Source organism: Pipra filicauda, unplaced genomic scaffold (assembly GCF_003945595.2).
Source record: "Pipra filicauda isolate LSUMZ 115617 unplaced genomic scaffold, ASM394559v2 scaffold19_size4547281_pilon, whole genome shotgun sequence".
Taxonomy (NCBI): domain Eukaryota; kingdom Metazoa; phylum Chordata; class Aves; order Passeriformes; family Pipridae; genus Pipra; species Pipra filicauda.
This window is the reverse complement of record NW_024104309.1, coordinates 459,190-487,120: the sequence shown is the minus strand read 5'-3', so window position 1 is coordinate 487,120 and position 27,931 is coordinate 459,190. Positions and strand designations below refer to the sequence as shown.

General features: G+C 42.8%; 1 protein-coding gene across 1 annotated transcript; it reads left to right on the top strand.

The window, feature by feature from the left end:
• The first annotated feature begins 1,767 nt into the window (after positions 1-1,767).
• On the top strand, positions 1,768-27,913 carry NRDC (nardilysin convertase). Its single transcript, XM_027739405.2, has 31 exons — positions 1,768-2,126; positions 5,913-6,246; positions 6,435-6,516; positions 7,100-7,253; positions 8,374-8,447; positions 9,854-9,949; positions 10,853-10,975; positions 12,368-12,425; positions 13,406-13,479; positions 13,667-13,736; positions 14,141-14,218; positions 14,644-14,764; positions 14,843-14,901; positions 15,496-15,550; positions 16,775-16,879; positions 17,154-17,277; positions 17,829-17,915; positions 18,498-18,617; positions 19,276-19,327; positions 20,422-20,572; positions 21,622-21,749; positions 22,086-22,248; positions 23,277-23,308; positions 23,581-23,719; positions 24,135-24,182; positions 24,497-24,549; positions 25,161-25,244; positions 26,217-26,307; positions 26,600-26,716; positions 26,964-27,053; positions 27,271-27,913. The coding sequence occupies exons 1-31, from the start codon at positions 1,783-1,785 to the stop codon at positions 27,463-27,465; spliced, it is 3,501 nt and encodes a 1,166-aa protein (XP_027595206.1). The 5' UTR covers positions 1,768-1,782; the 3' UTR covers positions 27,466-27,913.
• Positions 27,914-27,931: the final 18 nt, after the last annotated feature.

Here is a 27,931-nt window from a genome sequence, read left to right as displayed (position 1 = left end):
ATAACTGAGTGCCTTAGTGCAAATAATGATTTGTTAGCTCAGCAACTCAATGGTAGCAGAAAATGCATTCAGGAGAAAGAGAATTTCAATTCTTGTCTTTTACTTAGGGTTTTTTTCCCTACTAAAAAGGACCTTTCCCTGTCCTACCCAATATATAATTGTGTTTCGCTGTGTTCCAGTCAAGTCAGATGGGTTCTTTTAAAGAATACAAGTACATTCCATGCCCTTCAAGCTAGGATGGGCAGAATTGTTCTTCACAGGACAAACCAGCAAGTAGCTACATGGCAGTCTGAAGAACTGGAAAAGACAGGAATTCTATCCTGCTCTACATTGCATACATAGAAAAACCTAGTATTTGATGCAGAAATTCTGCAGAGTTTGTTTCAAATAAGGAATCAAATCATCACAGGCAACTGACACATCTCTGCATTAATATGTAGTTTCTGTATCTCATCATCTCACATTTGCTATGAAGGAATACAGGGAAAGCCTTTTGCCTTAAATGGCCTGCGTCTGATTTCAATATCAGCAGTGAGTCAGTAGGAATTGTTACTTGTATTAACTTGTAAGAGGTAATGGCAGAAGGTGAGACAGAGATTTGTCAGGGCAGGGGAGGTAACAGACCTGCTTGCACTGAACCAAAACCTGCACAAAAACCTGCTTGCACTGAAGACAAACAGAAAATTTGTGGTGTGGTTTTGTATGGAGCCTTCCATTTGAATGGCAGTGGCCCAGGATAGCAAGTGTTGGAACAGCATGGCTACAAGATAAAAACAGGTATTCAAATGTGAAAAGCAAGAGGTGACTGCTCTTCACAAGCATCTCTTTGGCTTGTACGATACAGCGAGAAACATAGGAAAGCTTGGGATTAGAGATGGGTCTTGGCTTCCATCTTGTGGAGGAATAAAGCTCTGAAGTATCAGGTAGGCATTCAGCTGGAATTATCACCCCTGTACCTCAGAGAGCCCTCATTTGTTGGCCTCTGACGCCTTTCCTTGGCGTTCTCCATCCCCCTGTGCAGCCAACACCGGCTCCCGCACGGGCACCGGGAAACCCGGTGTTACAGGGAAGCACAGCCGGGCAGGTGTGCAGCGGTACAGAAGGTGCAGAAGGGCTCTGATAACTGCACTGGCAGTTTCCCCACAGGAACTCGGCAGTGTGTGCCAGGAGATTCAAGCCAAGAGGCAAAGCGGCATTGCCGTTGTCACTGGAGTTGGGTGGAGGGTGAAGGGAAACGCGGGGAACTGGGAAACGCGGGGACCTGCTGAAGTGGTCACGTAAAGAATAGAGCTTTATTCTGTTAAGCAGCCACGGGTACAGACTTTAAGCTGTTCGGGATACACCTTAAGTGTATACATCGGGAACACACAGCCCCGAGCATCCGCACCCGGCGCGCTCTGAGCCCAGCGCTGCCCCACACCCGGCCTGGGCCAGGTGATTGGTCCTGCCAGAGTGAGCGACAGCGGGGTGGACCAATCGGTGAAGGCAATGAGAGGAAGTCGCCGGCTCCCACCAGCCTGCTGTTGGACTATTCCAACGCCAGAGCGGGGGGGGGGCAGCTCAGCCGGCGGGCAGGCGCACATGTCACTCGACGGCGCAGCGAGCAGCCCCCGCCATCTGCCTCCGTTCTCCCGCCTCATCCTGGCCGCTCTGATTTCTCCGCGCGCTGCTCCCAACTCCTGAACGGGGTCGTATGTCCCCTCCTCTTCTTTCCTCTCCCCCATCCATGGTTTCCCTCACGCCTGGCAGCCGCCTCTCCGCCAATCGGAGCGCGCCGCGGCCATGCGCGTGCGCATTCTGGCGGCCGCCCTCGCTCGGAGCGGGCGGGCGGCGGCCGGGGGTCCCCGCGGGCGGGCGGGGGGCGGGCGCCCGGCTCGGGCCGTTGTGCGGCCGCTGTGGGGCAGCGGCACCGCCGCCGCCGCCATGCCCGGCAGGAACAAGGCGACGTGCGGCTACGGCAGCCCCGAGCTGGCCGTGGGACAGCAGCAGGCCGCGGAGGGCGGCCGCGACGCCGGGGGCCGCTCGCCTCACGGGGACGAGGAAGAGGAGCGCGGGGCGGGCGGCCCCGGCCACAACCTGGGCGACCCCGACATCGTCAAGTCCCCCAGTGACCCCAAGCAGTACCGGTGAGGGCGGCGGGGGAGGACGAGGCTCGGTGGGACGGGACGGGGTCTGCCCCGTGTCCCAGGCACCGCTGGACTTCGGGCTGGTTCCGGTGCCGGGGGGAGATGGGGGCCTGTCTGTTTAAAGGAGGCTGGGGGTTCGCGGGTGTGCTCCTGCTGGGGATGGGCGGTGCGGGAGCGGGGCTGGGGCTGGCACAGGCCGGGGGATCGGCTTCTGTGCGGGCGAGGAGGTTCGCCAGGCACAGCAATTCCCAATTAATTGTTGGTTCGCAGCCCCTCGCCGAAAGCGTTCAGCTGAAGTGCAGGATGCGGTTGAAGTATTTTCAGAGCAGATCCCGACTTTAAAACAGCCTCTAAAACTCTTCCTGTTTTAAATGAGCCTCCAAGTTTTAACACAGACATATCTGCGAGTTGAGGCACAGTGCCTTTAGGCTGCCGTTTTGCTTGTGTTTTTATTTGAATATATCCGAGTAATACCCCGGGAAGTGATGAAAAGGATCACCTTCCCTGAGCTCGCAGTGTCCGTGGCCCAGACACAGCAAGGGACTGGGACGAGAACCAGCTGGGATTGAGCTCTTTGGATGCTGTAAGACAGTTTATTCTTGAAGGGACGCTTCATCTTCTGTTAGGCAGAAGATGATCCAGCCCTTGTTAGAATTGCCTTTTTTTTTTTAAATTTTTGCTTTTCCTGATGTCTAATCTGTGCAGCCAGTGGAGAATCTGCTGCCTGAGCCTGGAACTGAGTTTTGGATTTGCAGTGACATTGGTTGACAGTGAAATTCCCTGCTGGCTGCCTGAAGAGGACTATGCCCATTGGCTTAGGGAGAAACTTGCTCCCTCCCTTCTTGCCCTACTTCCTTGCTGCTTCCTCTGCCTACCTCTCCTGATGGCATTCTTACTCTTGCTACTTTGTGGCAGGCTGTCTTCCTGCAAAACTAGCAGCTACAGATGCTGTCAGCTCAGGGAACTTCTACCTTTGCTACCTGAAGCAGCACACTGGTGAATGAAGCTTGGGAAATCCATTGAAGGCTGTCACTACCCTTTTTGATGCTCAGGAACCTTCTCTGCACATAGACATTTGGAGAGTGTGTTTGCTTATAGGATAAGGGTGACATCAAGCTTAACTTAGTGAAAAATGTCATATTTTACCTTCTCAGATACAGTGATCACAAAAACCAAAAGAGCTCTGACAGAGATTGCAGGATGTATTTTCAGAAGTGAGTTTGTTGGGACAAAATAATTGTCATAATAAGAGTTAGGTTTGCTCATTAGAGCTGTAATTGGGTAGTTGTATTTACCAGAAATATATGTTTTATTTAAATTCATCTACATGTGGAATTTCATGGGCTTGTATTGCTTGTAATTTGGGAAATTACAACATTTCTCAGTGTTTACCATACACTGGTATGTATTTAAATCTTAACTTCTAAACAATTGTCATTAATATAAGAAAAATTGCTGTGTGAGAACAATCCTGTTTAAACTTACCCAGGATGTTTAAAGAGTACTTTTAAGAATTTGAATTTTATTTTATATTTAAACCTTATTTGCATCAGTGCCTGTATAGTCCTTCAAAAAAGCAATTGGACTGTGCTTGCTTCTATTTCTACCTTATGTGATTGTATTTTTTTTACTGTGATTTGCATACTAATGGATACTTATGTATTGGTTACATTTGTCCTTTTCCATTGGACTGAAACATGGAAAAAGTAAAGAACACCTATGTCGGTGGTGCCTCTGATCAGTATGACCTAAACTGTTCTAGATTGTCCTGGAGTGAAATCTGAGAGCCTCCACCAGCAACTGGTTCAGTCCTGTCCTTGATGCTGGTGCTTTCTGTCCTGTGTGCAACACCCACGAGCCTCCAGATGAGTAATGTCAAATTAGGGTAATCTACTCCATGAGCTTAAAGGGGGTGTGTGGAAAGGATCAGCAGGAGCTACTGGATACACCTGGCTGAGCAGCTTTATGGCACACTGTTCCTCTGGGAGAATAGCCCCATTCTGTTCTCTGCTTTCTGTGACTGATCCCTGGGAGGCCGGTGTTCTCCATGGGAGAACCTGAGGCAGAGAGTTGTTGTGGAGGAGAAGGAGATGCTGATTGTGCTGGAAGATGCTGCAGCCTTAGCTTGTCGCTGTCTGGGGCTCTGGCTCTGAGCTGCTCAGAGTGTACAGTGTATATTTTAGGCCCCTTTGTACATTTAGGAGTGTGACATATGGACATGATGGAAATGGTTAGCAGACAGGCTTTCAGAATGTATGGAGGATTAATTTTGCTCCCAGACATTAGCGTGGATGTGCACTATCTGTGCCTCCTGCAGTTGGTCAGAGCACCTCTGCAGGTTACACGCTCTGTGCTGCAGTTTGAACGAGCCAGAGTGCACTCGTGCCTTGGATTGGAGCAGACTTGTCCTGCTCAGCAGTCCTGCAGCAAACTGGGTGTGTTCCTGCTGGCCTAGAGCAAACGCTGTCACTTCCCCTTGGAGACTGGTCATGATTCATGAACTTTACACAACTACTAAACATTTGTTCGTTACCTTTTTTGCATAGACTCAGTAGTCCAAGAGCTGTAGTAGTCCACATTGCAAAGTTCTGATCTGATATTAACTCAGGCGCTGGACTAAATGACCTCAAAAGGCCCCTTTCAAAACAAACTAGTCCGTAATTCTGTGCTCTGGAACTCAGATTTTTCTGGGAGTGTGGGGTGTGACCATGGGTTTGTTTTATTCTAGTTGGATTTTTTTGTTTGTTTGTTTTGTTGGGTTTGGGGTTTTTGTTTTTGTTTGGGGTTTGTTTGGGGGGTTTTTTGTTTGTTTTGGTTTGGGTTTGGGTTTGGTTTTTTTCTGGTTTGTTGGTTTGGGGTTTTTTTCTGGATTAGATACCACTTGTCTGTATCACACTAGTTCAGAGAATGGATGAAGTATTTTCTGGATCCAGCATTCCTTCCTTTCTGCACCTCGTGTACTAACCAGTGCAAGCTCCTGGGAGGGGTGCTCTGGCTAATTTGACCAGTTGTGACTATCTACTCCAGATCTGATGGGAAATGAATACTGCTGAGGGCTCTTGTAGTGCAGAGCATTGGTGCTTGCAGTCTCCAGTATGAAAAGCTGTAGAATGGTGCACAGCGGGCTTGTGGGGTTTTATTTACATATATATGCACACACATATATGAAAAATTCTGTGTAAACGCACACACAGAGAACTCTTTATTGCTTCTTGATAGTAACCCAGCCAACCCTCTGTGACTTGTTTTATGGAGCCTGCAGAGGAGCTCTGTCTTTTCTAACACATGCCTGCTAGATCTGTGGACCCCATTTAATACAAACATTGATCAAATAAAATCAAATGGAGTCTCTGGGACCTACTTAGAGGCAAGGACTAAGATCTTCATTCTGTCATGTAATATTTGTTTCTGAGAGCCTGACAAGCATAACAGACTATTGAAGTTTGGGTTTGCCTATTCTGAGTACATGAAGTGAGTGCTAGTAGCTTAAAAGTTTCACAAAGGAAGAAGAAAAAGTCAAAATCAGTGTGTTTGACCTTATGGGGTGAAGGGCTTCTGCTGCTGCCCTGAACTACTGCTCATTCTTACAGCTGTTGAATAGCAGAAGAGTTTTTTATTTTCCTGCTGTAAAACTGCTCACAGTCTTAGCTACCTTTAGATTTTCATTAGGAAATCGCTCTCACTTGAAGAGCACAGAACTATTATAGGAAATGATGAAACTTTTGTGATTCTGAAAATTCAGATTTAGGAGATGAACGTATTCATTGTAAATAATTATTCTTTCAGGTATATCAAACTGCAAAATGGCTTATGTGCACTTTTGATTTCGGATTTGAATTACTTGGACGGTGCCCCAACATCTTCAGAGGAGGAGGAGGAGGAGGAAGAGGACAATGATGATGATGAGGATGAATCTGAAGAGGGAAGTGATGAATATGATGATTCTGGAGCTGAGATCGAAGATGGTAGAGAAGGTTTTGATGATGAGGACTGTGATGAGGGGGATGAGAGTGAGGACAGTAATGGAGATAATGAGGATTTCAATGGTTCTGATGACAGTGAATTAGAAGAGCTGGCTGAAAAGGAAGAGACAAGAAAGAGAGGCTGTTCAGAAAAGCAGGTATGTACTTTAAGCTGTAGGCTGAAAAAATATATAGTGAGCTTTCCTGAGGTCTGAAGCCTTGTGATTAGGCATTCAGACTAGACCTTTTTATTGTGCCTGTCCTGATTGATTCATCTTACACTTCTGTCATTTTCCTGAAATGTTCCTTGAAGTCACTTTTACTGAGAGTGTTGTATTTTCTCTAGTCTGCAGCAGCCCTCTGTGTTGCTGTTGGCAGCTTCTCTGATCCTGAAGATCTGCCTGGATTAGCACACTTCCTGGAACATAGTATGTATCTGCTCCTATTTCATCTTCCCCAGCTTCAGTGCTAAATGAGTGCTATGTAGCTCAGGATGTCTGTAATATTTAATATTATATATAATTTCCTATTTTGGCTATTTGAGAATTTATTTTCATGAGTGTGTGATTTTATAAAAATACTGACTTAGTATGGAACTCTTAATATGGGAGGAGGTGTCTCATACCCTTTGGCAAGCCACGCATTAGCTTGTACGAAGATTCTTTGTTATCCGTTAAAATTCAGAGGAACCATGTTACCCATGGCTTTATAAACCAGGCTGGAGCTACAGACCTTTATCTCCCTAGTCAGAGGTGATGAATTAGTAATATGGGCACACAAAGTTTCTGTCCAGATGTGTCACAACATATTGTCCTTGCCTGACTGAGGCCAGGCACAGTTAGAGGCAAAGTACAGCATTTCCTGGGCACATCACACAGGCTGTTGGTATTTGGTAGTTACCCCCTGTGTGTGAGCTTTGGGTCAGTTGTAGGTAACACTGTGCTGAGGAGGGGTTGCCATAGGAATAACCAGTTAATGTCATGTGGGTAATGTTGCTGGTTTTTGTTGCAGTGGTTTTCATGGGCAGTTTGAAGTACCCAGATGAGAACGGGTTCGATGCGTTCCTGAAGAAACACGGGGGCGGTGACAACGCTTCGACCGACTGCGAGCGGACGGTCTTCCAGTTTGATGTGCAGAGGAAGTACTTCAAAGAAGCCCTGGACAGGTAACTTTATATAAATGGTGGTTAGGTGTTAATTAACGTTTGTATGTGCCTCAGGAGCTTGGGTGTAGTTTTGCAGTTCTTCATTTTGGGGTGACCGAGGCTGTTGGTGAGCTGCCATAGGTACCTGCACTACAGCAGTGATACAGAATATGTGGAAATACTATTTCCCACAGGGTGTGTTGCTGTTTTTTGAGGTAATGCTGGTGTAGCCACTGTGGGATTATGTCGAATCCATGTGTAAGTCTTAAATGCATACAGCTTTTTGATTGTTTTGGCACCCTTAAACTGGTAGCATTGATGATAGAAGAAATGTTATGCAATGTGACCACTGATCAGAGGGGAAGTACTCCCAGAATCCCAGTGACTCATCCTTTGAAATATCTGTCCTGATTAGAGTTACTATTTTTTCATATTCTGTTAGTTTGTTTCCAAGTGTGATCCCTGGGGATGGGTGGGATGGCAGCCTTTAAAGTAACAGTACAATGTGTGCCTCAAAAGGAGACATTTAACCCAAGCCAGGTTAATCACTGCTGTATGTGTCTTTTTAGTCAGAAAGTGTTTAACTTGCTCTTCTGTGCTGTGGGATATGTTGGGACAGCAGAGCTCCACATGGTTTTCTTGGCATGGTTTTCTTCAGTGAGAGGAATTACTTATTCATGGGGGCACAGCTGAGTGTTCTTGATGCTGTAAAATATCTCAGGAGGAGAGGAGACTCCACTGCAAATTTACTTTGATCAAAAAACATTCCTGTGATGACACCAAGAGCAAGCGTCTGCACATTTTACCAAGTGTTATTTAAATTTACTATTTTATTATTTAAATGGTGTGAACATTCTTAGGGTGTAAAGGCAGATACCCTGCACCCATTAGTGTCATATCCTGCTGTATCCAACCAATTCAGTCCCACTTTATGGAGCCTGGAAGCCCTGCTCTTTGGTTTTTCATGGTATCACAAAATGGGCTTTTATCTTTCTTTAAGACAGTGCAGTCAAGAATTGCATCATTTGTAATACAAGCAACTTTAGAAACCAAAATAGTAGATGTTGGGTTTAACTGCTGGGGGTTTTGCCTTAGCCTAATAGACCCTGAAGAAAAGTATATGAATTTTTCTGTTCCGTAGGTGGGCACAGTTCTTTATTCATCCATTAATGATCAGGGATGCAATAGATCGAGAAGTGGAGGCTGTAGACAGCGGTAAGTAAGAGAATCTTTTCCTGTGTGTTTAGCCCATCTTCTTAAAACCTACTTTGTAACACTATTTATTGGTTTCTATGTTGGACTACCCTTCTGAGCACTTCAGTCAAGTTCACCTAACTTGTCAGAGAGGTTAAACTCTTCAGCTGAAGTTCTGTGGACGTCAGTGGTTGTTAGAGGAGAAAGACTGAATGTAGTGGCATCACTGTGAGAGTTTACCCTCTCATTTCTTGTAGTAGAAATTAATAATTTGAAGTGGTTTGGCAGTAACTGGCAGGGCACTTACATGATCATTTGGATGCTCTGCAGTGAACAACATGCCTTTGGCTCCAGCATAATTCCAGTGCTCTCTCCGGTCATATATGGAGTTAATACAATAAGTTGAGGTGATTTTACTTATCTTCTTATTCTAATGCTTGAATAACTACAAAATCGCTTCCCAGAAGGAAACTAAACAAGGCACAGAAGTGAGTAGAGTGTTGATTTCCTTGTATGTGATGAATACTCCCAGATTGCCTATAGAACTTCACTGTTTTAGAAAAAAAGTGTTATTGGCAGATATACCAACTGGTTCAAATGTTTATTCCAAGTCATCATCTTCATCTGTCTTCTGGCAAGGAAAGATGGGCAGTTTGATCTTTAAATTTAGGTAAGTGTCAGTGTAAACAAGGACCTGCCTTTGAGTTAAGGTGTGGTTCTTCAACAGCTTAAGCCAATTTACACCTTCATGGTGCAAAACCTGTCCTTCCCTTGGACTGACAGGGGGAATGTGCTGCCCAGTGAATGGTGTCAGCTCCTGAACTGCCCGTGGGATAACCCAGCCAGAAGAATTACTGTTCAGCTCTGCTCTGCATGTTCCTTATTACCAGCAAAAACAGCAACGGGAAAATGCAGTTCAGGAGGGTGAATTCTTGATTTTGGCAGAGTCCCACATTTAGATTAGTGTAAACCGAACGTGAAACTGCATTTTTGGAAACGATCTTGCTCAGCTTTCAATTTCTTATTACGAGGCTAGAGGTTGTTCTGTGTGATGCATGGTAGTAGCAGGTTTGTAATTGTTCTCTGGCTCTTGCTGCAGGGCCTGATCTTGTATAATATTTCTGGCCTTTTATCCCCATTGAATTTAACATATTGAGAGCATTCAGACAGGACAAGTTGGAGCTTTACATACACTTCCTTCTTATCCTTTTCTTTCTTCTCAGCAATGAACTATGTTTTTCCTCTTATTACTGCTAGCAAGTCCTTTTTTCAACCTATTTCACTATTTCATCATACATTAAAACAAATTCCATGCTGCATCTCTGTGGTGTATCTCCTTGTCAGTTTGGCTGGGATTTTTGCTTTGTTTTGGGGGAACATGACCTCAAATGTTGATGCATGTCACTGCAAATTCTTTAAATTAATAGAGTATCAACTAGCAAGGCCCTCTGATGCAAACAGAAAAGAGATGTTATTTGGGAGTCTTGCCAGGCCTGGACATCCTATGAAGAAATTTTTTTGGGGTAAGTCCTGTATTTATGTTATAAAGTGGTGAAAATAGTTAAACTTTTAACCACTTAAAAGTTTGAGTGGTTAGATGCACTAACATGAACTATCTTATCACAGCAAGCACTAGCCTTGCTCAGATGTATTAGAGCAATTATTCATTTTACAGTAAAATGGTTGGAAATAAAAGCAGCTGTCTCCTTTCTAAGATAGTTTTCATTCTGATACTGCTTTTTGCTGATGTTAAAGCTGGGTTGCCCGAGGTGTGTAATCATGTAGCTTTCTGTTAACATAAAGGTGGTGCTCTCTGAGTCATCTCCGTCTTGCTCAGACTTGGTTTTTTACTATTAAAATTTTCTGGAAAGATAAATTATTTCTGGATATGTGTCTAAGGAGGCTTTACAGAATAAGTAATTCACTGTTGAACTTGCAGAAGTTACACCTTAACAGCCATGTCAGGGGAGCAGAAGGGAAATGTGTTCTTCCTCTCTGGGACAATACAGTCCCAGCTCCCTCACCCTCATGCTGTGTAAATTGCTGTGTGATGGGTATTAGAGTTGGCCAGCTTTGAAATGTAGATAATTTTTATAAATTTCCATAGTGACATACACGGAACATCATATTTCCCCCTCTTTTTTCCTCTGCTGTTCTGCAAGTTCCATTGTTGAGGGAATAGCTGGCAACACACATTGGGTGATCTGATAATGCAAGAGGACTCTGTCTTTCCTTGCCATAGAAATACCAACTGGCTTTACAGTAAGAACTAGAAATTGGAAGGTATCAAATTTCAGTTAACATTCTTTTAACTCCAGATTTCTACTAGGTATTTTTAATGTGCTTTACCATGACTCAGGGAGGAAAATAAGTTCTTGATATGTCTGGTCTTGGATAACTAACTGCCTACCTTTTAATGTTTCCAGGTAATGCAGATACACTCAAACATGAGCCCAAAATGAATAATATTGATACCTACACCAGACTGAGGGAATTCTGGCAACGCCACTACTCTGCTCACTACATGACTTTAGTTGTCCAGTCTAAAGGTAACATCAGTTGCTCCTTAAAAAACAGCCTCATTGCTGCTGTTGTTGTAGTGCTTCTGGAACCAGTTCAGCTGCAGCCCAGACCGTTCTAGTGGATTGTCCAGTCCTGCAGAGGGTATTTATATGCAGATTTTAGCCTGATTTCCAAATGAAACAAGTCTTGAGCAATTGTGCTGTGTTATTGTCATCCTGCCACTTCTTGAGAGTCGTTTAACTGAAGGTCTTGAATAGTTCCACATTAACACAGAAGGTAAAATCTCAAAGATAGCATTTCAAAAATAATCTTGTAGCAATGAAGAGTCAGATCCGTTAAATTAGTTAATGCTACTGATTTCTCTGCCATCAACAGTAAACCTCCACATAAGTGGTGAGAGACTGAAACTCTGTCTTCCAGTTGTCTTGTTTCTCTAGGAGGGATAGAGATTCTCATTTTTTTCCCACACAGACTGAAAAATTCTATGCAAATGGATTTGAGTTCATTTCAGCAAAGAGCTTCAGACCTGTGGGTTTTTTCTGCTGAGAGTAGAAGAATTTCTTAGAAGTTATTCAAGTTAGGTTTGTTCTTAGGGAGGGGTTTTATTGAATGCTAAAACTGATTGCAATTCCCATCTGTAAAATGGAGATGGTAATAATAGAGGTAGGATTTCTTTTCTTCTCCTTTGCTTTTTATTTTCTGTCTAGACAGTAAACTACTTAGGGCATTGATGAATAATCATTAAACTGGTGATGGACTGCAGTGTTTCTTCTGGTAGTTGGGAGGAAAATGGTGGTAACTGATAACGAGTCAGGTCAACTTTGTGGTTTTGTCTCTGTTAAAACAAACTGTGAATCCTCCCCATATCTCATCCAGCCTTTTTTATTGCTGTTGACCATATGCAGCATCACTTTGGGAATTCAGAATGCTTGCTTAAACCAGCAATTTCCAAATTTTTATTTTAAAACTTAAACTTCTGGTTATTGACTCAGTTCTTCTAAAAAAAGAGGATGGGGAGAAGAAAACCTTAGCACTGCAGGACTGCATTCGAGTGGGAAAACTGCTGTGTATAATCTGGAGAGTGGTTGAAGGAATTGCAAGTTTTGGTGATTTTGTAGATCCCTAAGACAGTAATTCCTCTTCACTGTCACTCCAGACACTACTGAACTTTAAATCCCAGTTGTATCAGCCTGGGATTTCAGCATTATATACAAACCCAAAGCGATGACCACAGATACAGTGAATATTAAGAATTGGCTCAAACCAACAGCTTTGAAGTTTATAATTTAGAACTTTGCATTTTTCAAATACACTGACTTGCAGCCTCTTTAAAATAACTGAACTGGTGAGATAAGATAATTTGTCTTAGATCTTCAGGAAATTGCATTTCTGTCTTTCTTTTTTTCTCTCCTTTTTAGAAACACTGGATACATTGGAAAAGTGGGTGACAGAAATCTTCTCTGAGATCCCAAATAAGTAAGATTCTTTTGATGCATAAAGACATTACAGATGATAAAATTATCTGTTCTTAAAATGGCATTAGAAAAAATCCCTTACTGGAGAAACTATAAGAAAATGACTATTTGTTAATTAACATTCTTATCTGGGGGAAAAAAAAAGGCAACTTTGTAAATTAAAGACCAGAGTTAATTGTGCCAGGAAGACTTTGTTTCTGCTTAACAATTATTTAGGCTGTGAGCTATATGGTGGTAACTTGAAGCAGTGTTTGCTTAATATGTGCTGATACCTTGATTTTGTGATAAGACATTCAAACCTAGATTATCATTTTACGTTGCTTATCTTTGCTTTGTGTCAAAAATAATTAGAAGCAAAATTAATTAACACCATATCTGGAATTTCAGTGTCATCCTTAGAGTGGCAATGGGTTAGAAGTTAATCTTCTTTTTTAATCGTTCACTGCAATGTGCTGTCTAAAAGAAGGAGTTCTGGAAAAGCTTTGCTAACTTGAAAAGCATTTTATTTCCCCTTCCATTTCCTGCTTTTGCAAGGTGTTTGTTTCTGTGGTGCCTGGAAATGCACTTATGAAAGCCTAATACCACACAGAGACACATTTGTCTCTCCTGACCACCATTGTCCTCATTCCTCCTTCCCTACAAGACAATCCATCAGGGTTCTTTGAATCCAGGATGAACTTAGGAAGTTGTTTACTGTACTTGGGTTTCCAAAAGGAAGTTTTTTGCTGGTGCTGCCTTGTACAGAAGGAAAGGGAGGTGCTGATGTGGTACCCAAATCTCGTTACTGACTCTGCTGTGTGGGCAGTACAGGTGAGGCCAGGTTGCCTCCACTGCTGGGTGGATCCTGGGCTGCACCCTTGGTTAAGGGCCATTTTCAGGCTCTCTGGTGTCCTGTCAGAGCTGTGGTGCTTATGTCTTTGAATATCTCAGTGCAGGCTTTAATCCTTGCCAGTAACATCACACTTCCATTTTGCTTTTAAGTGGTTTACCCAAACCCAGCTTTGGCCACCTGACTCAGCCTTTCGACACCCCAGAATTTCACAAGCTTTACAGAGGTAAGTTGGAATAGATTTAAATGTTCTGAATACTTGACTTCAGATTTTCTCTGCGTGATCCAGATACTTTGTATAATAATTCTATGTGCATTTGAATAACTTTTAACTATTCTTTCTGCATTATGTAAAATTTCTTATCTCTCTCTGCTCGTGTGTATTTATATTCAATCTGTTTATTTGTGTTCAGTTGTTCCAATCAGGAAAGTTCATTCATTGACCATCACTTGGGCACTTCCCCCACAAGAACAGTATTACAGGTATGCTGGTGCTGCATTTTACTTCTACTGTGTTTATGCTGTGAATAATTTGTTGCCTTTCCCAACAAACCAAAGAATCACATTTACTTGTGTGACAGAGTACTTTGGTTCAACTAGGCAGGCATTTTAAAAATGAATTAAACCAATGCAGATATGGTTCTTTTAATAGAGTGGAATTTGTACATGGCTGATTTTAACATCATTCCTCACTGACTCAGATCAGTCATTATGTTCTGAACTCCCACATTTTTAGCTTATCATCCTAATGCTGCCTTGCATCCTAATGCAAAACTTGCCATGAAGAGAGAGACAGTGAATATTTTAGTCATTAGCCTGGTGATTTGAATTCATTCTGGGAAATGTGTTACCTCCTGGCATCTAATCTCCTGCAAACTTTCTTTTAGGGTGAAACCTCTTCATTATATTTCCTGGCTGGTGGGACATGAAGGCAAAGGCAGTGTTCTTTCTTTCCTTAGGAAAAAGTATGTATTTTTAAAGCATGGTTATTAAATGCTTTGCTGTCATTAAAATATAGATAAACTCTATTTGAGTGTATGTATATGTATTTTCTATAGATATAAAAGCAGCCTTTTTGTATCAGTGTTTTGTTAGTGGTATTCTGTGAGTTGACAGTAGACTTGAGTAAAAAATGCATGGATTTTTGTCTGTGATCCATGGATCAGCAGTATCTGTGACTGGTCTTTGAGATCTCCAAAAGGTAGCTTAGCTTTTTCACTGTTTTTCTTAAATTCTGTATCCTGAGGTTCACATCTTTGTGTTGGAAGATCCTTGTGTAAAGTGTAGATGGATTGAAAACCACTGAAGTAAAGCTATGATATGCTAGTTGTAACTAAGCTCAAATAAAGCTGAAATGATTAATTAGTAAGTAGCTTTAACTCTTCCATAGATTTTGGGCTCTTGCATTATATGGAGGAAATGGAGAGACAGGATTTGAACAGAACTCCACTTACTCCATCTTCAGCATTTCTGTGACCTTGACTGATGAAGGTTACAAGCACTTCTATGAGGTATGTTTTACTGCAACCTAATTTTTTTACCATTTTCCTAATGTCTGGGAAAATGACCCTGTTCCTTTCTGTCTGCAGGTGGCCCATGTTGTATTTCAGTACGTGAAGATGCTGCAGAAGAGGGGGCCAGATAAAAGGCAAGTGTTTGCCAGTACCTCGGATATTTGTGACATTGTCCTTCTCCATTAGTCTATTTGTAGTGTTTGCACTTTTTCTAGAATTACTAGAGCATAAACATCAGTAGTAAAGCTTGTCCTTGGGGAAAATATGTCAGTTTTAAAGTTTTAAAAAGGAATTTTCTAAATGTTTATGCTTATCTCTTGGTACTTTTAGTTTGACTTATTGTGATCTGATTTCTGATGTTAGTAAGCTGAAACTAGCTGAACTGCACCAGGTTGGGTGCAGTTTTGTGTTTATTTCTTAAATTTGTTGAGCCACATCTGTGGAAGTCAGGACTGTGGTGTTCTGATGTCAACCTTTATGTTAATTTGGTATCAGATTTTGACTCTTTCTAGTTAACTCTCTTCCTCTTCAGAAAACAGCCAGCTGAGAAAGGCCATTTTGGATGAAAGGAAATTACATTTAATACTGGCTTCTATGTCTTGTACCTGAATGAATCACTGAACTCACCTTTAATGCCCTTCCTAGAAGATTGCTTTTTTCTGATTCTTAATAAATGTTGTGGAACAATGGAGAAAATCCACTCTTATTCTCTTCTTCCTCCTTTGCAGAGTATGGGAAGAAATACAGAAGATTGAAGCTAATGAATTTCACTACCAGGAACAGGTATTTATCCAGTTTTGTGTTGATGCAGGTAAACCATGAAAAGAATTTTGTTTTCATTTTGGAACACATTTTCAAAGTTCTGTTCAACCAGAAATAAATTGTGCACTTAATGAGGCTGCATTTTGCTGAAAGAATATGTATTGTAGGCAGAGAAGTATTGTGGCTTTTTCCTTAACAGAATTAAGTGTTGCTATTTCACCTACCTGCTAGGTAGGCTCTCTCTCAGTTTTAGTCATTAGGCCCTTGTGTGTGAAGTTCTGTGCCCATTGTTAATGCTCTGCAAATTGTTTGGGGCTTTTCAATATTTTTTCCTAATTTCACTTTCTTATGCTGTAATTTTAAAGAAGAGAACACAGTTTGGATAATTTGAGAAGCCTCACTTCATTGACTTCAGTCACTCCAGTACTTGTCAATAACTATTAGAAACCATGGAATGCATTGAGTTCAACAGGAAAGTAAGAGCAATCCTAAAGAATAATGGTCCCAGAGACATGGGTTTGGGATAAGCAGTGCCCCAGGAGAGGTTTAATGTTTCCTGAGGTGTACAGCGTCTTAAGAAATTCCTGGTCATTTTTCCACTGTTGTTTATAAGACACAGATACGTCAAACTCCCCTCTTTTCAGGCTGATTATGGTCTGTATCTGACCCATCGTCTTTACAGTGTGATGCTGGCTGGTGCAAAAATCCCAAAAGCACTGAGCAAGAAGCTGAGCAGCCTAGTCCTCTAGGCAGCCTTACGCTCTTAAAAAGCAATGTGTATTCCATGTCCAAATAGGAGAACCTCTTCTTCCTCTCACTGTGCATCACGGCAGAGAACGTGGGACAGGAGCAGAATCAGAGATACTTGTGCAGCAGCAGCATTTCCTTGCCTTGCACTTTCCAGGTTCCAGATCACTTTACATCTTGAATTGCAGGACTGTGCTTGTGTTCCCTGGAGGCAAGGAGTGCATTCTGCTGGGTCTTTAACCTAGTATATCCCATGACTGTAAACTGCATAATCAAGGTTTTTCCTACCAAGATGATTTGTCTAATTCTCAAAGGAGACAGAGAATTAGATATGGTTATGAAATACATTTAATTCAATAACTGAAACTAAATGCCATAACAAGCACAGCATCCAACTCATGCTCAACATCCCTGACTAGTCAAGCTCTTCTCAGAACAGAAAATTGATATTTTGGGTTTCTAATTATGTGACAAATAGCTTCATTTATTTGCTTACAGACAGATCCTGTTGACTATGTGGAAAGCCTTTGTGAGAACATGCAGTTGTTTCAGAAGGAGGATTTTCTGACAGGAGACCAGCTCTTGTTTGAATACAAGCCTGAGGTAAATATGCTTTGAACTCTGATTATATGTTTTGATGTAAGGAAAATATGGGGCATATTGTATAATAGAGGCATGTGTATAGGCATTTGTAATTAAGCATAATGCAGGCACGGGTTGTGTATTAATTGAAACACTTTTTGTATTCAGAAAGCAAATCTCCTGTTTGGTAAGCTTGTTATGTTCTTATTCTTCCTGCATTTGTACTGAGAAGTCTTTTCTGGGTCAGGCAGAGCCAGAGTTGCATTTGAGCTGCAATATTGTCTTGAACTTGCAGATCATTGCTGCTGCCCTGGAGCAGCTCAGCCCAGAGAGAGCCAACCTGGTTTTGTTGTCTGCTGCCAATGAAGGCCAGTGTCACCTCAAAGAGAAGTGGTTTGGAACACAGTACAGTGTGGAAGGTAAAACAGCAGCAGAAACTCAGGCAGTGCCTGATTCATGCAGTAGAGACAGTAAAAGGGTGACAACACAACATACAAGTGAATGGAAGCAGGGAATTGAATCCTCAGTGCTTTACTGAGCCCACCATTAGTCAAATATTCTGTGCCACTCAATAATTGTTCTTTGTTTGGTGGCAGTTGATTCCCACTCCCTAGTCTGCAGTTGTTTTTGGAGGTAGAAGTCCCAGTGAGCCCTCCAAGCCCTCCACTTGGCTGCCACTCTGGTCCTGAACAGGGGAAAGAACCCCAGCAAAGAAGCACAGGGTGTGGTGGTAGCTGGGTTACTAATGCAGGCAGGCTTCATTTGCTTTTTAATAGGACTGTTTCGGTCCTGCTCCAGAAGATCTTGTAGGAATGGATTTAGAAGGAGTCACAATGAGCCAGGTGACATTAAGAAACTCCCATCATACTGCAAATCTTCACGGAGACAGCAAAGAGATGAGATGACTGGCTTAGGAAATAGGATAGCATTGCCTGCTTGTTGAACTGAATGCATTTCTTGTTTTTAATAGATATTGACAAGTACTGGAGTGATTTATGGGCCAGTGACTTTGAGTTAAATCAGGATTTACACCTTCCAGAAGAAAATAAATACATAGGTAAGGCACCTGAGCATGAATGAACTCTTCCCTAATAATTTGAGGATTTGCTGTGGTTTAGAAACAATCTTAATTTACATCTGAACATCAACCCGGTTTTCCAAATTAAAAAACCATGATCACTCTGTTCACATGGATTTAATTTCATATTCTTTTGTTTATAAACGTGAGAACTGAATTTTTCTAAGGTATAAACTTACAGATGATGTATCCATAACAACAGGCCTTGAGAGTTAACAAAGAGCTCCAGATACCTTAGAAGAGCAGTTTTATTTGCTAAGTCCTGCTGGTTTTGAAAGCATCTAAATACCATCTGGCTTTGTTGCCAAAACTAAATGAAATGAAATCCAGAACTTGTGTCCTGGATGGAATGAAGTATCACCACTCCTGCACTGCTTCTGAGCCTCTATTCTGGTGTGGAACTGAAAAATAGGTGTTCCTTGGGTCCAGGAAAGCATTATCACAAATGATTTAGAAAACTGGAGGGGAAAAGGGTATTTTTTGATATATAAGGCTTTGGTGCATTTTTGGTTGTGTGTGAAACCCACTAACCCACTTTGGTTTGGTTTTTCTTTCTGTTAGCCACCGACTTTGCTTTGAAAGTTGCTGACTGCCCTGAGACAGAATACCCAGTCAAAACACTCAGCACACAACAAGGCTGTCTCTGGTACAGAAAGGATGATAAATTCAAAATCCCAAAAGGTAAATGCCTGAGGGCTTTCTGAATAGCAAGTCCCTGTTTTTACCAGCTGGAATTTATTTGAAGGCAAATCACCATTTAAACTAAGTGCTTGCTGTCAGCTCTTCCATGGTCCTTTTGATATGTTTATTAGCTACAATAAAAGAGAAGCAGGTAAAGTACCTGCAACAAAGGAACCCTGCTGATACCTCTGGTTGAAAAGTGGAATCGCTGAGATACACTGGCTGTGAACAGGATTGGGCAGACAAAATATGATGCTGAGACAAGGGCTTGAGAAGGAAAGAACACATGAAAATAAATATAATATAAAAATATAGCCTGGATCTGAGACAAATGTGGAAAATATATTGCTGCTTTCAAGCATAATGTCACAATTTTTAGTGTCTCTTAGACAGAAGGTTTATGGAGTTTTTCTGTTTATATTGGTCATGCCGTGTGAGTTAGTGTTCTGCAAAGCACAGCTTTTTTCTCTAATGTTTGGTGTTTTTAAGGGAAGATTTTTGGAGTGAGAAAGAGAAGATGTTTAATGATGACAATATTTAAGAAAAAAAATTCTTACAGCTCAATGACCATTTTCGTTAGACTTAAATACATTTGACTTTAGAAAGCTGTCACTTTTTATTACACAATTGCTCATTTAAGTTTCTTTTTCCACCCCAGGTTATGTTCGATTCCATCTGATCTCTCCATTGATACAGCAATCTGCAGAGAAGTGAGGATTATATTATTTATGCTTATCTTGCAGAGTAACTAAATTACCATACCTAGTGAAAAACCATGAAGAGACATTAATTTTAAGCAGGAATAGAATAAGGTGTCCTTTTCTCATGTTCTTACACTTTCCTTGTGGTTTTATCTGCAGTTTGGTGAGGGTGGTTCTGCAGCAGGTCCTGTCTGTAGCAAACAGATGTGTAGGAGTTCAATGGTGTGTTGTTCCCCAGGGTGTGTTTGGAAAAAATAATGTAACAGTAGCAGTGCAAGTACCAGAACAAAGTGTTTAGAGAAGGAGCTGGTCCTGAAAGGAGCAGTCCACAGTCCTGTCCTGAACCAGCAGCCTGGGAGCCTGTAGGAGGGGCTGTTGGCAGCACTGGAAACCAGCTGTGGGTCAGGCAGACCTTGGCTGCAGCTCTGTGTGTGCTGCACTTTGCTGGTCTCAGCCTGCCATTGCCATTTGGAACCAATTTCATAGTGCGTCTGTCATAAGCCTGCCAAGACCTGCACAACTCATGTTTTGGGAAAGCCTTTATAAATCTGTTTTCTTGGGGCTTTGTTAGTTTGAACTTCAAATTGGAATCCGGGCACTAGCAAAAACCTGGGAACAGGGACTGCATTTTCCATGTTGTATAGCCTGATTTGCTCTAGATTATTATTATTATTATCTTGAGAGATAAAAAAATCATCTCATTACTCAAGTCTTCAGCATAACTGAAGACTGCCCCCCATTCCTTTACACAAAGTACAATAATTTCATTTTCTGTGATTATTCAGTGTTTTCAGCATTGGCACATTGCAATGTGCGTTCCTACCTTGAAGAAATCTTAACTCTTTTGAAGCTGGAATCTTATACATTACAAGGAACAGTTGAATGTCCAAATAATTTTTAAATAGTGTCATGTGCTTTCTGGACAAAGGGAAACCTGCCTTTTGTTTCTGGGTTTGTTTAAAACATCTTTTTGAATCTCATTTTACTCAAGTATCCATCCAAGAACTCACTGTGTGTACCATCAAAGTCATTGGGCTTGACTTTTATCTTTATTCCATCCTTTATTTCTTTCTTATTAACTCTCTGCCCTCTTCTCCCTCCAGCATAGTTTTGTTTGATACATTTGTGAACATCCTTTCCCACAACCTTGGAGAACCAGCCTATGAAGCAGACGTAGCTCAGTTGGAATACAAGCTGGTGGCTGGAGAGTATGGCTTAGTCATCCGGGTGAAAGGCTTCAATCACAAACTACCTGTAAGTTCTCATCTTCTCAATACTTTTATGCCTTTTATGCCTTCTGCTTTTTAGTGTGTGTGCATTTTCTCTGAGCAGCTGGAGCTTTCAATGCTTAGATGGGGTATTTTAAATGGCAAAACTTGAGTCTCTGTTAAGGGTAATGCAGCAAATGTGGTGCTTTTTCTTGTGCTTACATGTATAAATTCACACAAGCTCAAATTACCGATCTTTGGCTGACTTAAGAGAAATCTTCCTTTAATTAAGGACTGTATCTTCATTAACACTTTTAACAGCTTTTCTTATGAAAAGAACTTTGAGTCTTCCATGTGCACAGAGAGTGTTAGAGCCTCTCCATCTATAAGCTGTGGTTGTTTGCTGTCTAAGAAGGGCGTCTGAAAACAGGTTTTGTTTGCAGTTTGACTTTGGAGATCTGGCTTCTGAACATACTCATTTAGGGTGCAGATTTTCTTTGTTGGCTTGCTAAGAGGATTGGGGAATCCCTGTTCCCATTCCCTAAATGCTGGCCATGTAAGACGTGGGAGGACTTAGTGGTTGAGAGGAGACAGCCACCAATGTTCATTGCAAGAGCTTTACTGGAGCTTTAATAAGACTGTCAATGGTCTGTCACACCTTTTAATGTGAGGTTTAACAGAAAAAGCCAAATAGGCAAACAGCAGGGACTGAATATTCTCTTTTTTAATCCTGAATGCGTCTCTGTTGTGATGTCGCTGTGCTAGTCAAAGGAAAAACTGGAATATTGAATACAGAAATGTTGGAGTTCCAGGCTATGTTTGTTCCAATAGAATGTGGAAACTACTATTGATTTGGGATATTGAGCTTATTCACTGCATAAAAATGCTGTCCTTCTGAAACTGACTGTCATTTGGGATAGAACTGTTGAGTGAAGAACATCTGGCAGAATTGAGGAATGTGCTTTAGTAACACTGGATGTCTCTTATGTTGACCAAATAGGGATGATTTTATATTATTATGCAGGATAAAGTTGAAATTGCTTCTTAAAAAAAAAAAACAGCAAAAACCCTCAACTTAAAATTTTTCTTTTACAGCTTCTATTTCAGCTCATCATCGATTACCTGTCTGACTTCAGCTTTACTCCAGCAGTTTTTGAAATGATAACAGAGCAGCTGAAGAAAACATACTTCAACATCCTCATCAAACCTGAGACTCTGGCCAAGTGAGTTCTGGGAGAGGGCAGACAGTAGCTGCACAGCAAGTTTGAGATTGAGCTGAAGAGCTCAGGGATCCCTGCTCTGTGCTCACAGGGGCTTGTTCCAGGGTTTCCTTGTAGCTCCAGGAGTGTATCAGACGTGGGGTCATGTTGGACACCCAGGGAGCTGCTCTTCTGAAGTGACCTGGAGCCAGCAGTGGGTGCTGAGGGAGGGCACAGCCAGCCCATGGGCTCCTGGGGACCCTCTCCCTGTCTCCAGTACAACCCTCAGTCAGAAATGGGATCTCCGGCATCGAACAGCTCTTGACGTCCCATGGTTCTGTTTTCCTTCCTGCCCTGCAGGGATGTGCGTCTCCTGATCCTGGAGCACGGCCGGTGGTCCATGATCGACAAGTACCAGACGCTGATGAACGGCCTCTCCATCGACTCCCTCTCCAACTTCGTCAGGGCTTTCAAGTCCCAGCTCTTCGTGGAGGGTCTTGTACAAGGGAACTTCACGAGCAGAGTAAGCACAGCCCTGGCAGCTGCTGTGCACTCACTAGTGCTTAAAATGTGCTGTAACACACCTCACCCCCCAGCTGGTTGCTGCTTCTCTACTGGCAGTCTGGAGTCTTTTAGGGCCAGGGCAGTTTCTCCTCTAGCACTTCAGGAGTGCTCGTATGGATGGGCCAATGGGCAGTCCATAGTCGTCAGCTTGAACAGAAGTTTCCAGGAATTTGGATTTAAATTGTGTAGAGGGAAAAATATAGTAGATATATGCCTGTAATCTGTTTCTCCTCTTGCCACCATTTTTTATGTTGTTTGGTGTATGGATATGTTTGATATTGAGAAATTTCCACACTGGTGTCCCAGGGAGAGGCTTTCCTCAAAGTGCATTTATCCTGGAAATTGGATTGTGCCTGTACAGTTTGGTCAAACCTCACAGGTCAGTCTTGACCTGAAGTATTCACTGAAGGCTTCTACCCTGGGATTAGGGCACACATAGGCCTGTCAGGCTTTATAAAACAGGGTGGAATGGGGCTTAGCTCCCTGTATCCAGTGTCACTGTGTGCCAGTGTGTGGCATGGGAGAGAAACCCACAATTACAATTTGTGCCAGGAAGCTTGTGCCAGCTGGTGGTGTTTGTCCTTGATCTGTTTAAAGTCTCCTAAAGAAAATGTGCTCTTTGGGAGTTCAGATACCTGTAGTGTTTCCTTCCCAGAGCTCCAGGTTCATGCACAGGAGAGGGTTTATCCCTTCCTATGTCCACCCTTTGCTGTTGGGATGGCTGGTGCTATCTCTTTGGCTTGTGCCTTCTCCTTTTGGCAAAGTTACCATGCAAAAAGCAGGGTGGAGACTCTTTCTCTTTGCAGTGTGGTGCAGAGGAGTCTGGAGGGATTTGGGACAAGGCAAGGGGACAGGGATGGAGGTGGCACAACAGAGCTCAGCTGGTCTTTGCTTGGGGGTCACTCTCTCAGCACTGTGGTGTGAGGTTGTGAACTGAGGTAATAATTCTCTCCTAAATAAAATTTATGTTTTTGTTTTCTCCCCTAGGAAGCAAAGGATTTTCTGAATTATGTTGTTCAGTGAGTATCTCGACTCTTGAATTGCTTATTATGTGGAAACTATAATCAAGGTAAGAGTCTTTTCCAGAGGATGGAGTGATGCAGAAACTTCCTTCTTCCCTCCAGTATTTGTGGGAGGTGACTGTTAACCACGGCAGTTGAAGCAGACATAGTTCTGCTTTGGGGAAGGGGAAGATAAGGTCAGACCAAGTGTGGAAGTATCTGGGTGTTATGTTGGTTTTGGCCAAGACATGAGAGGGTGTTTTGACACTTTGCTGTTTGTATTCCCTCAGAAAACTCCAGTTCGCTCCCCTGGCTCATCCCTGCCCTGTCCAGTTCCGGGTGGTGGATTTGCCAAATACCCACCTGCTGTGTAAGGTGAAAACCCTCAACAAAGGTGATGCCAACTCTGAGGTGACAGTCTATTACCAGGTAAGGTGTGCTTGGGGTGTGCTGGCCTGTTCCCTCTGGCAGCTGCGGGCAGGAATGTTACAGAGGGGACGCAGACACCTCATGTCAGCACAGGCCCTTTCCCCTGTGACCAAACCCCAGTGGGCTCTCACAGTGTGTAGGGTTCCCTGAAATCAGCACCTTCCCCTCCCAGGCTGTGCCAGTGCCCATAGCTGGGTTAGTGCCATGGTCCTGGTGTCCCCACCTCTGATCTCATGATCTCTTCTCCACTCTCCTGAGACCCCTGGGGAAAACCAGAACTTCCCATTTGTCCCTGCTGTGAATTGTCACTCAGTGCTGCAGTTCAGGCTGAGGTGTGTGGCACAGCTGTCACCTTGACCTGAACTGTGGCATTTAAATCCATGAAATCACCCTAAATTCTTCATTCTCTTTCTAGTCAGGTGCCAGGAACCTGAGGGAATACACCCTTATGGAGCTGCTTGTGGTAAGTCAGTGCTTGCGTCTCCTAACTCTTCCCTGAAAACAGTGCTTGGAGCCAAGGCCATGGGGCTAAATGGTCCCAAGGGGACAGTGTGTACCTATTGCTGCCTCTGACTGAGCTCTGAGTGTTTGGGTTGGGGTCCCCAAACTGTGCAGTGATGGGACTGTTCTCTGAGCTACCACCCCACCGTGCTGAGCCCTCTCAGTTCAGTGGTTGTGGCTGCACAGGCAGCACTTGCTGTGCTCCGGGTTCCATGGGGAGCCCACGAGGGGCTTCAGGGGAGCGTCACTTCTGTGTAACACTTTGTGCTGTTCCAGATGCACATGGAGGAGCCTTGCTTTGACTTCCTGAGGACCAAGCAGACCCTTGGGTGAGTTCACTGGGGAGGAATCCTCCTGCACCACCTCCTACACTCCTGCTTTTGCTGTTCCCTGGTATTTTATTTTTACTCTGGAAATCCTTCCTGCACAGTGGCTAATTCCTGAATTATTGTAATGGAAACAGCAACATACCTCAAAACCGAGAGCACCCATCAATACAAGCTGCAAGCCAAGTTGCTTTTGGTTCCTGTAAGAATTGCATCTATTACCAGTGGGTTAACTTGGAATTATTCAGTGTAAAGTTGTTCCTTCCACTTCCACAGTCAGCTTCCCTTTCCCCAGGGCTGTTTTCACAGTGGCTCTGTGGTGCAGAGCAGCCTCCCTGGAGGCACCCTACTACCTCAGGAAACTGGAACAGGCTTTTCACAGCTATAGGTCTGTCACTCTGCTTGAATTAAGTTTGCAGGGACACAAATACTCTGCCGAGCTTAAAAGGATTTCCTAAAGATGAGCAAACACTGAGGTGCAGTGATGCAGAACATTTAGATTTGAGATTTTTCTGTCAAAAGTACCAACATAATTTTAACTTGTAGCTTGTCATGCAAATGAAAAGTTAATTGTGCTTGTGGAATAACTTTATTGTTTCATCCTTTCTTTTAAGCTACCACGTGTACCCCACCTGCAGGAACACTTCTGGGATCCTTGGCTTCTCTGTCACAGTAGCAACCCAGGCAACTAAATACAAGTAAGTGCTCTGTGGTGAATATTCATCACTCCCAGCCCTGGGAGTCACACCTGAGCACCTGCTCTCATTTCAGAGTTGGCCTGTTTCGGGCCAGGGAGGGTTTTCTTAATTCTATGAGGGGAGTTAGGTCAGAGCCCAAAGGGAATGTCAGAAGGGACACTGCTGACAGTTACAAAATCCTGACTCAAAACCAACACCTGAATAAAGCAATAGCCTTAAGGTTCTGAAAACTGCAGCAGTCCCAAGTTGAATAGGGAAAAGTAATCCCAAGACTCAGTAAAATATCCCACTGCCCTTTGGAAGCCATCCTGCCAGGAGAGCTCAAATCCTGTAAATCCTGCCTAGCTGTTCTTGTGGCTCACTTTCAGCAGACACAGCACTACTATGGTTTTGTTGAAAGCTGGGGTGAATTACAGGTATTTGACCTGCCAGAGGTGAAAGGTTATTTGAAAGGTATGCAACTTGTGAAAAATAATGCTGTGTCAGTGAAAGTTTAATTAGCAGAGAGGACTGCTGCCTCTAATTCCATTACTGAGATCTGTGTCATCGGGGAAGGTTTTAATGTGTCAGAGACCTCGGGATCCATCACATCACATTGTTTTTCTTTCTTTTAGTCCTAATCCAATGCACCATAAATGTGTGCAGGCTCAGGACTGCAGCTGGGGATACCACAGCATCAGGGTAGTGGCTCCTCTGGCTGCCTGGTTACCTGAAGCCCCTGTTTGAATAATACTTAATACAGAAAAAAAATCAGAACACTGGCTTTTTTCCCTGATACTGGGGAAAACCGAACACCGGGTTTTCTCAGCTGTGAGCTTTTCAGGAGACAAGGGAAGAGAACCTGTCCCAAACTTTCCCTTACTGTCAGGGGGCTGTTCTGCTACTTTACACCCCAGGATTGTTTTGTTGGTTTTGGCTTTTTGTTTGTTTTTTTTTTTCCCTTCCTAATTTAATTATTTAACTCTCTTTTAGTTCTGAATTGGTTGACAGGAAAATAGAGGAGTTTCTTTCTTGCTTTGAAGAGAAAATCAAGGATTTAACCGAAGAGGCTTTTAACACCCAGGTAAAATTTCATCTTGAAAAGCTCTTCTTTGAACTGCAAAATTCAGTTACAACTACCTGGCAATTTTCTGAGGTTTTCTGGACAAAGGCCTCACTTGTAAATCATGCCTCTTTCTCTGTTCTGTAGTGTTCCCTAAACATTCATTCTCTGGCCATTTACATTCAAGTTTGAAACTACTGAACTACCTTGTTAATGTAATTTGGCTTTTCTTCCAGCTGCAGTGAATGTGATGGTAAATGAAGAGAGTTTTAAAACCTTTTGAAACTAATTGTTATGTCTTTTTCCAATGTAGGTTACAGCTTTGATAAAACTGAAGGAATGTGAAGATTCCCACCTTGGAGAAGAAGTGGACAGGAACTGGAATGAAGTGGTGACCCAGCAGTACCTGTTTGACAGGCTGGCCCGTGAGGTGGGTGGCTGTGGTTGTGTTAAGTGATGCCAAAAAGAACACAAAAAGCAGGTTGTTTTTTGCAGCAGTTTCCAATGCAAAGCATAAATTGGATTTATGCTACTGTGACACACTGATTCTAAACCTGCATGTTATTTTAAAAAGGTTCTTTTATCCAATAGGATAGAGTCGTAGAGAAACCATTTTTATGTTTAAAAATACTTAAATCACCAGTGTGCTACTAAAACCTCATTCCTGTGGGTTTCAGATTGAAGCTCTCAAGTCTGTTACACAATCAGACCTGGTCAGCTGGTTCCAAGCTCACAGAAGCAACCAGAGGAAAGTGCTCAGTGTACACGTGAGTGTTTGTCAGCTCTGTGCTGCCAACTTCTGGAAGGCCAAACTGTGACAATTTCAGAGTAAGGGTGTGGGAGGGAAGATCTGTAACATAATTTTTACTATGGTGGTTATCCACATTTTCTACATTTACAATTATCTGAATTGCATTTCAGTGTCTGAATTTAATTTGAACATTGAATGAGATTTAAATTTTTCTTTTGGTTGCTTTTTTCCAGGTGATTGGATATGGAAAACATGAAGGGGACTCAGAGGTTACAGCTGTCTCAGGACAGAATTCTTCATCTGGTGAAATACCTCATCTTACTTTATTGCCCCCCTCTTCTTTGATGAGTGACGTTACTTCCATCAAGGACATCAAAGCCTACACATCAACTCTGAATGTTCTCCCTTACCATAAAATATTAAAATAAAACTGACATCGTGCCCTGCACTGCTGTGTAATACAGGTGCTTTCTGCAACTTAAAACATTACAAACCTGTTTTTATTAAACCAGGGCTGTAGTGGTAGCTGGGATGAAGATGCCCATTCAGAAACTTTCCTCAAGTAAGTTTCCAGCCAACCTCTCTCATCAGTCTCCCAAGTTCACTAAGAATAGGCCCCGACTTCCACACGGATCCACTTTCTCCTCTCCAGCTGTCCGGAGCTGTGGGCTGTGCCTTTGTGTTCAGACTGGCTGGTGCATCATCCCTGCAGTGCTGCAGCAGTGACAGCTCCTCAGGAAAGAATCCACCCAGGAAAGTGGGTGGGAGGGGAAGAAAAGCCTCAGGCTTCCATCTCACACTGCTTTTTTAGTTTTTCTGTATGTCCAACATAGACGACATTGAGATAAAATCAAATAAAAACTAGATGTAACTGTGGAGAGAACAGTGGTTTGA

What these genes read in the sequence shown, in the direction of transcription:
- NRDC (XM_027739405.2), top strand. Translation starts at nt 1,783, where the DNA reads ATGCGCGTGCGCATTCTGGCGGCCGCCCTCGCTCGGAGCGGGCGGGCG. An exon ending in GAGGCTGTTCAGAAAAGCAG is followed by an intron (nt 6,247 to 6,434) that starts GTATGTACTTTA and finishes TATTTTCTCTAG; the next exon opens with TCTGCAGCAGCCCTCTGTGT. An exon ending in TTTCTGAATTATGTTGTTCA is followed by an intron (nt 23,309 to 23,580) that starts GTGAGTATCTCG and finishes GTATTCCCTCAG; the next exon opens with AAAACTCCAGTTCGCTCCCC.